The sequence below is a fragment of the Agelaius tricolor genome, unplaced genomic scaffold, assembly GCF_023055355.1.
Source record: "Agelaius tricolor isolate 1412-34295 unplaced genomic scaffold, bAgeTri1.0.p SCAF_6, whole genome shotgun sequence".
NCBI classification, from domain to species: domain Eukaryota; kingdom Metazoa; phylum Chordata; class Aves; order Passeriformes; family Icteridae; genus Agelaius; species Agelaius tricolor.
Window position 1 is genome coordinate 50571847 of NW_027269266.1, and position 11028 is coordinate 50582874.

General features: G+C 44.4%; 1 protein-coding gene across 3 annotated transcripts in view; it reads left to right on the plus strand.

Moving 5' to 3' along the window:
• COA1 (cytochrome c oxidase assembly factor 1) overlaps window positions 1-6658 on the plus strand; it is a 52383-nt gene extending 45725 nt beyond the window's left edge. For all 3 annotated transcript variants that reach the window (XM_071429785.1, XM_071429783.1, XM_071429784.1), the window contains 3 exons: window positions 1713-1860; window positions 3763-3839; window positions 6324-6658. In XM_071429785.1, coding sequence (XP_071285886.1) covers window positions 1713-1860; window positions 3763-3839; window positions 6324-6420 — 322 coding nt within the window. In that variant the 3' untranslated portion in view covers window positions 6421-6658. The remainder of the gene's footprint in view (window positions 1-1712; window positions 1861-3762; window positions 3840-6323) is intronic.
• The last annotated feature ends 4370 nt before the right edge of the window (window positions 6659-11028 follow it).

An 11028-nucleotide genomic window follows, 5' to 3' on the forward strand; every position in this document is an offset into this window, starting at 1 on the left:
TCAAGGGGCACATGGCAGTGGCTACTTCTGGCCCTCTTGTAATTTCAGTGGCCACTGAGCAGCTGCCTGATAACTCAGCCAGGCTGCTGAAAGGACATTTTCTGCAGCCAGGTGTGTCCTTCTCTATCCTCTAAACAGACACAGGAGCCACACTTAGAGCCTTCCTCCCTTGGCTCATGCCTGGGGCTATCCCAGTGCCTTCTTCCCAGTGCACAGAACTGGCCCATACATGGACTACTGAGGAGCAAGTGGCCTCCATAGGGGTGGGAGCAGTGAGAAAGGATTCTTTCCCTTCCCTTCCTTCAGGCTGAAGGAAAGTTTGCATGCACGTGGTCTCTGTGCAAGCTTGTACAAATACTCAGGTAATCCTATTTCTACTTACTCTCATCACCTCCACACCCTTCTTGTGGAAGCAGTCTGCTCAGCCAACTCCAGCATGCTTTCAGCTCCCCTACCAAAAGATGTGGGGACAAATGGATTAGTTGGGCATTTGTCTAATGCATGAGGTGCTAACAAGGAACAGCTGAGTAGGAGCACCAGGAAATTAGAATCCATTTCTCCTCCAACCTGCAGGGTGAACACCACATACTTTTCACATGGTCTGAGTGGCTGTTTGCCATGATTTATAGGTACTAAAGGGCAGGCATGCTGCAACCCCTTTGGCTGGAGCTCCTTAGCATGTGCTGGGGGACACAGGAGGACCAGCGCAGGTGACAGCCTAGCAAAGCTGTTTCTATGCCAACTGGATGCTGCCTACTCACAGGGGATGCGTCTAATTAGGGAGAGGAGGAAGCACCTTTCTGCCTCATGCTCCAAGATTAATACTGAGAGGCAAGAGACCAAGAAACAAACCTTACACCTTGTTTTAAACCCTTTGAAAGGTGAAGACAGAGTTGCCAGAGTAGGATTTAACTACAAGCTCTTAGCTTAACTCTGCCCTTCTTGATGTCTAAAGAGCGAAGTTAAGCTGATCTAGAAACCCCAGCAAGACAACCTTAGAACTGTTAATAAGCAAATCTCCGTCTCCATAAAGAGGGTTGGGAAGTCTCCAGCTCCTCATCTGTGGCCTGTCCATTTGCAACCATGGTACAGCATTTCACAGCCATACAGAGCAACAACTGTCCTCCATGTGCAGTGCTGGTGTGGCTGCTTCACCAGTAAGTTAAGTGGTACTTCTGAGTGCCTCCCTTCTAAGGCATCTGTCAGCAGAGTTGTAGCTTCATGGCTGCCACTTGGAAAGCTGCACCAAGACCACAGCTAGAGTTCCACAGCAGCAGCTGTTCCCCTCTCAATGTCTGCAAGATATTCTCCATTCTTAAAGTATTTTGTGTACCTCAAATAGAAAAAAAAAATAAAAATAGAATTTTTATCAGAACATTTCAGATATTCATCCTCGCCCCCTTTTTCCCCTTCCTTTTAGATAACCTACAATTGCATGAAAAGTGGGGAGACAGAGCCGTAAACTGAGCTGTAGATCAGAATGGAACAGCCTATGTTCAGAGCCCTCTTCACTTAAATGAGCTGAATAACATTTTCTTCTCTGATGTAAGGATGTGTTTCCTCCTTTAGCTAAATTTCTCCTAATTAATAGTTTTGGAGTGTATTTCAGGGAGGGTGTGGTAGTCTGAAGAAAATGTCTTTTTCTTTTTTTTAAGCTTGTTTTGATTTTAAGTGAACAGTCCCTCACTACCATGTTTCTCTCACCTAGAAAGTTTTGCCAGGACCCAGTATTACCAGCAAGCTTTGGAGCAACTGAAGAGCAATCCTGATGCCCTGGCAGCCCTGGGTGCCCCCCCTCTTAAGATTCACAACATCCACCTGACAGATGGGAGCAATCGCGTGGACACGGAAAGAGCGCGGGTAACTCCGGGCAGGCGGTGTCACAGGGTGGCTTCCCGAGATGTCAGGTGACAAGAGATCAGCCAGGGGATTTTCAGCAGCTCATGAGTCACCTGGGGGCACTGGAAGGCAGCAGGATGGAATACCAGTTGATCTGGAAGAGGAATGGATTTCCAGAGCATAAATCTACTAGCACAGAAACAGCAAGAGCAGCATCTCCATGTTGTGCTGAATGGGCCCATCACACAATGCCGAGGAACCTCTCAAGACAATCAGTTCCCCCCCTCACACTGTAAGCCACAAAATCATTTTCAAAGCTGTATCATATCCAGCTTTAAAATAGCACCTGCCTTCCTTTACCCCCCAGATATGTCCCATGCTAGTTGTAGGGCTTTATTGAGAGCAGTTTTACAGCCCCTTACCAGCTATGCTGTGGCGCAGCATAAATGGTGTGGTTTTTAAGAGCACCTGTAAGCTTGTGTCATTGAGAACAGCTGCCCAACCTGAGACTGAGCATGAGGGTTACTCAGTGACTGGAGAATGCTGTACTGGCTGCTGAAGTATTGCACAAGGCTGCCTTGTATCAGCTGAGGGCTGGGCCAGGCAAACCTTGCAAACACAAAAGTCTATTTCCACTTGGCATTGATGCCTCAAGAGTACTCTCCATTGGTGTTTTTAGCCCTTAATCCACAACTGGCTGCCCTTCCCTTGTTTTGCTAACACCGAGTGCCCCCAGCAACCTCTCCAGGTCCTTCACTAGGGTAACTCATCACATTGGAACAATTTTGTTTTTACTGGTGAGTAGTTACGAATGCCAGGGACCAAGCAAGGGCATTAGGGAATGGATCAGATGGCACAATGAAGGAATGTAGCTATCAGGGTAAGATTAAAAAACCCCCAACCTTTAACCAGCTCACATAAAATTGCTCTTCCATTTTACTTCAGCCAGGCTGCATTTACATGATACCCTGGACCAAAACATTTCCCATGTTTCATAGATTCCACCAGGGAACATATCTAAGCGAAAAAAGTTGTGCAAAACCCCACACAATCTCATATACTGACTGAAAAGAAGATAACCTTTCCCACGGGTGTTTTCCTATGTCACTGTTTAAGAATGCTGGTCGCTTGGGTGACTCAGTATGAAGTCAAACCCTGCCTTCCACTGACCTCACCCAAGACACAAATCACCAACTTTCTTCTCTGCTTTTTCATGCTCCTAAGTATTCATGTTCTCATGAAATAAACTGGTTAATTCATCATTATACCACAGGTCGATTTACTGACTTCACAACATTCCCAGCTCCTGGGTCTGTTGGCAAACACCTGGCATTTTCTTTGTGATTGCATCACCACCAGCAAATGCTACACCTCAATCATTTCTTTAATTCAGACATTAGACCCAGTGCAATTGGCCATGGTTGCTGCTGCAGGTCCAGCTTTGTTTGTTAAACAGATAAATGATAAAATTTGTGACACTGAAAAAAAAAGAATCACTGACCATCTCATTGCCTCAGTGTGTGTTCAGGGACTGACATGAAGAGGATCTCAACCTACAGGCTTGTAATGGTAATGGGAAGCTCTGACAGTTCAGGTCACCTCTGGATGACCATGCATTCTGGTAAGGAAAGGTGTTTGCTGATAAATATTTCAGGGAGCCAGTGGTTTTCCCTGGGGGTTGCAGCTGTAACACGGTGCATTCTTTCTGCAGAGAGAGATTAATGCATGGCAGAGCAGACATACTTGTGTAGCCACACATGTGTTAGCTGTTAGAAAAGATCAGTCCAATTCTGAAATACAGTAAAAAAAAAAAAAAATTACAGTGTTAAAAGTTAAAAAGGTGTGAGCTCTTTGACTGGAAGGAGTAAATGTCTGTTTCATAATAAGCTTTGCTGAATCTCTAATGTGCTTTTACATTTGCAGATAAAGTTACCAGTCTCTGGAACAAAATCAGCGGGCTACCTCTACATTAACGCAGAGATGGACCACTCCCATCAGTGGTGTGTACCTGGGGGGTGGCAGGAGAAATGGGAAAGAAGTGCTAGGAGAAAACAGTAGAGCAGGATGTTTGCTTTAGTCATCTGTGGTGCTGAGGTCATGCACACAGATTGAGCAGAAACTCCTGTCTGAAGGTCTTATCAAAGGTTATTATTTTCACTGGGACAAAAATGTAAGTTAGTTGAGAAATACTGTGAATCTATCTCTCTGAATGTGAATAGAAGAGGAACATGAGCCATTCCTTTGTGTTAAGTGTGTTCTGCAAACTGTAGCTCAGTACATATCCAAATACTGTGAGCCAAGGTAAAGCATGGTCCCCTCCCACCCCACCTCCCCACAGAGGTGCAGAGGCTGTTGAACAGCAGTCCTAACTCTGGTCTGCTATTAGAGATTGCAGTAAGGGAATCACACATTATATTGCAGCTATGCGAGGTGAGCTAAAAACAGCATTTGTTTTTCTGAGCTATCCCAGAAGTGCGGTCCTTATGGTTAAAAAAAAAGTGCTGGAACAGATGCATTATAGCAGAAGGATACTCTGATACTACATCATATAGAAGTGACTTTACATTTTCATAGTACTGAAGCCTGAAAACCTCCTTTGTCAACAGTAAACTGATTTCTGGAACTGAGCAAAGAATTACTACATGAGCTCATAAGTTTTACTAGATGCAAATCTCTTGTTAGGTACTTCTGTTAGCTCTGTTTAGAAACTGAAAGCTACAAAACCTTTACTCAGCTGCCACCAGCCATATGGTGATGTTTTCTATTCATAATTAGATGAGCATGACTTACTGGATTTCTCTTCTGAGTAAGTATGGGAAGGAAGAGAAAAGCACTAAAGGCACTAGGCTGGGACTTGAGAAACTCAGTACTGGACCTGGCCTCCTCCCTAATAAACAGGGATAACCCCAAGGGTCCCCAGCCCCATTTCTTGCACACCTCACTTCCCTGGTGCCTGACCTCTGATCGCCTCACTTCTCTTTAGCCCCTCCTCATAGACAATCCCCTGTTATTCCTTGTTCACAGTTACTGTGAAGATAATTGAAGAATTGAAAAATGTTAAACTACAGCAGTACATACACATCTCTTGGAGTTTTGTTTTAAAATGAGCTCTTTTTACATTTCTGCAAATCTAAGGAAAAAAAAAGGCATCTGCCTGTAAAAGTATTTGTGGCAGATAAATCTGTCAGACTCCACCAAATCCACCCACGTGCAGGGTCCTGTGCACAGCTTCACATGGGGCTGAGACAGGACTTGGTGCCCTAGCATCCCACTGAGGAACTAACAGCAGAATTGCTAGGAGTAAGGAGCAGGTAAGCAGGCTATCCTGGTGGGATGCTGCAGTTCATGAGTGCTTTTCCAGGGCAGCTCTCACACTGATACACAAAGAGCTAAATGGCAGCAGGAGTTGAGTGCTCTGTGCAAGAGTAGCTGAGGCACAAAAGCCACTGAAATGCATCTGACTCTGTGTGCAGACTGTCCATAGTGTTTTATTTATTTCATAAAAGATAAGACAACTGAAAAAGAAAATTTGGAGTCTGTGAGCTCGTTTGGTCCAGGAGGAAGTAGCATTCACCCAGAGGCAGGCAGTACAGGGATGGGGAGGGTGCCCAGAGGCAAGGGCAGCCAAGGCACTGCAAAATTCCTCTTGCCTGCCCTGAAGTGACCAAGAGAAGGGCTGAGCCCCCAGGCCACACTGTGGGGAACGAGCAGGTCACCCCCAAGCCTGGTTGCTCAGCCTGGGTTGGGGGTGGGAGCAGAGGGCTGCTGAGCAGAGCCCTGCTGCAAATCCATTGCACAGAGGTGCAGCAGCCTAATTACCTAATTGTATGTACTCAACACTGACTCCAGCAATAGCAGAGCTGGGCCAGTGCCAGGAGCTTTTGAAAAAATCCTATTTTAGTACCCCAAAATAATAGTCCTTTCCAGCTGGAAAAGCAGCATGAGCAGTTTCTCAGAAGTGGGTTTGGAGCAGAGCTTAGAGGAAGGAACAGGCTCCCCCTCAGTCTCCAACAAATGCAATTTTCCTTCTTAGAGTAACCACTGTCATACCCTGTCAGGTTTTCAGCAGTCACATTGAGCGATCACACAGTGTTCAAACTCTTCCAAGCCAGAATAATTCCTTAGCAACACTGTCTGGCTCCAAGGCTGGAGAGGAGTGGAGCAAGGAATGCACCCGCAGGATGGAGAGGAAAAAAGGCACCGGGTCAGGGAAGGAATGTCCTAGGAAGAGCTGGCAGGTTTTTATTTGAATTGCAGCGAATAGGAACGTGCATACCAGACCTTTAAATCTGGACTATGCCACGATATTAGGGAGAACAGCTTTCAGAAGCTGGCACTCACAAACCACGTTTTAAAACACTTGAATTTTTAAAAGTATTGAATGTGTGGAATTATTTGTTTCTCTGAGTCAGCTGTTTCTACACTGACTTGACCATGTTAAAAGTGATTGCTACAAGTTAAAAATCTTCTTTGGTTTGTGTCAGCTGGTGCCTTCAGGATGTCACCTTGAAACTGCGGGATGGTCAGAATATTCCTGTTTACCACTCTCCAGTGGAAAGCATTGGTGTGCAAGAAGGCTAAAAATCAGGGACAGCTGCATCTCCGCCTCCCATTGAGCCAAAGGAGCCATTAATCGATTGCATCCTGCTGTGTCTGTGAATGTACACAGTTGTCACAAGTGACAGTTTCACTTAAATGGTGCTCTCAAGACAATTTTCTCTCCAAGATTTACCTCATTATTGTTGTAATTGTAATTTCTTTCTTTTGCTGGTTTATTCACGTGTTTAACAGAAGCCTAAAATAAATATCTTGCATAAGAGTTGCTGTTGCAGAGAAGTCATGTGTTATGCCCTGTGTGTGCTGGTATTATGAATTTGAAATAAATAAACAAACTGCCAGGAAACTGAGCTTTGTTTTACAGTGGCAGACCAAAGTCAGGACAAGTCAGCTTCTCAAAACTTTGAGAAGACTTGCTGCCTCAGTTTCCCCCCATTTCTCAAAAAGGTCTTGCCTAAATCAGGAAGGATGAAGCAGCAAAGTTGAAGCTCAGCAGCAGAACCCTCAACTCCACTTATGAGGTAGATTTGGACATCCACAGTTATCATTACAAAGCTCATGAGATAGCTGAGGCCATGCAACTTAGGAATTCCAGGAAGAGACTCACTGCTCACACTGAAGGTTACTTAGAAGAAGCCACTGCTTCACACCAGCACTGTCCAACAAGTTCTGGAGAGGATATTCAGGGAGAAAAACACTCAGGAGGGTGCAGAACAGATGAAGGCACTGCCATGGTTTCCTCTGACTATGACAAGAGATTTTGACTGTGCCATCAGGTAGAGAATTTCCCATTACCGAGCAAGTTGAGGAATAAACAAAACACCCCAAACTAACAAAAAAGCTCCCCAAACCCCATTAATTTCCAGTCCCATCCCAAACTGCCTATGCAAACAATTGCAAAACTTAAGGCACAGTCTGAGGTACAGAAAAATACAACTGTCCTGTCTGTAGCAGGAAGTAACATGGGAGCCCTTAAGAACATCCAGACAAAAGACTGTTTTGAATTCACTGTAATAGAGATGCTTAATCTCTAGATTAAGAGAGGCTGTAGCTAAGGATAGCCCAGAGCTTATACCACTCCATTCTCTGTTCCTCACCTCTCCATCTCTTCTTCCAAATTTGAGTCCAAGAAATCCACCAAGGACAAAGGCACTGCAAAGCTTTTCAAGAGCCATGAGTGATAGAGAAGGGAGAGCTAGAGCAAAGAATTTTAAAAGAACAGTGAGCATTTTCTTGTTTAACAATGACCCAGCAGACTGGGCAAGGTGGCTTTTGAACAAACCTGAAAAGCAAATGCCTAATTAGAAAGGAGATGCTGAAGTGCCACAGCGAAGGCATCTTGGATAAACAATTTTAGAACGAAACAATACATGTGTGCTTTAGTTTGAACTTCACAAAGAGCTGTCAGGATGAACAGCACTTGTGAGACCTGATCCAACTCACATGAAAGCCCAGCACACCAGGGAGAGGATTAGAATTAATCAAAAAAAAGACAGCATTGCCCAGCTTTAAGATTGAAGTTGCTGTTTACTGGTTTCACAAAACAAAATACACACCAAATCAAATTTCATGTGATATGAAAACATTAATCTTGCACTACCACTAGCCAGAACAACACCTCAGGGATATGGAGATCTGCTGGCCACCTGGTGCCTCAAAGCTTGATTGACTCTAGCTTTTGGTCACTGAAGAAGTTTGGTGGGAAATCAAACAGCTGACAAGAAAAAGCCAAATCAACCACTTCCCATCCGTCAATTACCACTTCCTTGGCTGCAGCTTTGATTTGTTGCTCATCTGCAAAGATACCATGGCTGTGGAGAGGAACCCCAGCCTGTTCAGTCCCTCCCTGTGTCTGCACTGGGAGCATCTGGCCCACATTGCCATTCATCTGCCTTTTGTCACCTCTGTGTGCTCAGTAACCCTGGGACCTGCAGAGGCTGCAAAGTCCTCAAGTGTCGAAGAAATCTGGCCACAGCCACCCCAGCCTGCAGCACAGCGCTTTCTCACCACCTCCCTGTCCCTTGAGCTGGCACACACAGCGTCCCCATGCTGCCTTCACAAGCTGTGCCACAACACCACTGCCTGGCCTGGCTCCAGCCCTGGATTTTCCAGGCTTGGAGGAGTTTTCCCCACACAAACCTTACAAGTAACCCTGGAGACTTTATTACCTTGCAGAAGAGGGAAGCAGAGCTTGCAAGGCTCCATCTTTCATTTTCTCCCCTGAGCAGCCCTTTGAGGGCTCTCAGTCACCTCAACCATCCCATTGATTCCCCGGAGCTGCGAGAATGGGCCAGATCATCAAATCATACCAATGGTTCTCTTAATCAAATCTTAAAACCCAGAGAAGGAGCAAAGTGATGTGTGCAGCTGGAAGCCAGCAAATCAATGGAAGGGGAGGAGTGAAATCACAATTAATTTCCTGCCTTTGTTTTACTACCTAATAGCCAGAAAACACTGACTTCCTTGCCTCATAACCTTGAAGAACCTCAGAAGTCACTTCCTCTCCATGTTTGAGCTCTTTTAAGATGCATATATTCAAAAGGAGAAAAAAGAATCAGGTTGATGTGTTCAGTGCCAAGCAGCTTTGGCCATGTGGCTCCCATTAAATGCATCACAGCCCAAGGGGGCTGCTTTCATAGAGAACACAGGTGCAGCAGGAGCAGCCAAGGGATCTGGAACATGCCAGGAAAACAGGGAGAGCAAAGGTCTCAGAAACACCAGCAGCTGCTGAAAACCCAAATAACTTCAAAAGGGCACCTGAGCATCCCTCTTGCAGTCTTTTCTTCTGAGGAACACTGGAGCAAGATTGGGTTCTCTTTAATTTCATCATGTTGCTGAAGCACTGGTTTCTTTTGTTGTTGTGGGTTTTTTTTTTTTTTTCTTTTGTTTTTCTTTTTGAGAAAATCTTTATCTTTTGAGAAAAGACCCTGGATCCCAAAAAACATTAAAGGTTGGGAGGAACCTTGGGAGATCATCTAGTCTAACTGCTTCACTCCCACCAGAGTCAGCTTGAACAGATTGCCTGAAAGCATGTCCAGTCAGGTTCTAGAGATCACCAAGGGTGGAGACTCCATAACCCTCTGGACAAGCTGTACCAGTGTTCAACCATTCTCACAGTAAAAAAAGCTTTTTCTTATGTTTAAGGAGAATTTTGTGTGCTTGAGGGTATGCTCACTGTCTCTTGTCCTGATTCTAGATACTGCCAAGACGAATCTGTCTCCATTCTCTTTACTCTGCCCCCACACTGATCCTTCCCCAAGCCTTCTCCAATTCCAGGTCTCTCAGATTCATTAACAGGTGCTACAATCCTTTAACCATCTTAATCATGTTCAGTATGTTAAAATACTTCTTTTTTATTGGCTTGAAAATTTGTGCAGTTCCTTTTCCACTTTTTGGTGTGGTTAAAACAAACATCATCTTCATGACCTTTCTGGATTGAGGATTTGGTTTCTTATTGTCTAGTTTGATTTTAATCTTTTCTGCTAGGCAGTAATCACCCTCAAGGAAACTACCAGGGTGGCAGACTATTCAGGGCAAGAGTTTAATTTACAGCTGAGGAACAGCAGATAGTGCTCAGTACTGTTACAACACTTGCACCTGTTTGAGTTGGAGCTGATGGACACACAGGGGCTGTGTTTTGAAAAACAAAAAAGCTAGATGTTTTGAAAGCACTGCCTTGGAGTGTTTCTCCAAGGAGGGACAGACTTTTATCCAAGTTATGGACCATTCAGTTCACTTCCTGTTTTGGCAGATGTCCTGCATTTCACAGGGAACACAAATTACTTGGATTCATCTCCCATTTAGAAATGAGGATCCAGTTCTTTCCTGCCATGTGCTGCATCTTTCCTGCTTGTCAAAGACATAATTTCCCTGAGTTTTCCACAAAATTTACTACCAAGTTTTGGCAGCAGGTCCTGGGCAGTCCTGTAATATCAGGAACAATGGAGACTTGCCTGCTCTTGGTGTTACTTTGGAAGATGTATCACACCGGGCCAAATGCCTTTGGTTCATTTTAAGTAGCATTAATTCTATAAAAGTACTAGACTAATGTAATTTCTTGACCAATCTAAGGCAGTTTTTATTAATTTGCTTTTCTAGAAGATTTAGGAGCAAAGTACCTTATTCCAGTAACTTCTGTGAAACAATCGTTGCCTCTCTTTGCTTGGTAAGGCCCACAACCAGCAGCCAGCAGCTTGTGAGATCCAGCAGCCAGACCAGTTGGATCTCACAAGGTGCTACTGGAAAGTGGAAGATGGTAAGTGATATCCTCCTGATATCAGGAGACTTCTCTGTGAAGATTAGTTAAAAAACACCTGTGTAATTCAGTCTGTATGCTGGCATTGCAAATTAATTGAAGAGATGGAGTATACTGCTTTCAATGCATTACCAGCTTAACTGTGATTCTACTTTTACAAGCAAGCAAAGACTCAATGTAATTAAGTTCTGTGTTTACAGGAAAAAAGATAATCCTTTCAAGTAGTTCCCTTTCCTCTCCTAATTTTGCAGTAATGACTCTGGTCCTATATGCTCTGCTTCACTTTGACGAATGCTATCCTTTTCTTAATTAGGAGAGATTTTTATCACATCCATCTGTACTTTCTTTCTTTTTTCCCTGGCTGTATTTATTAATCC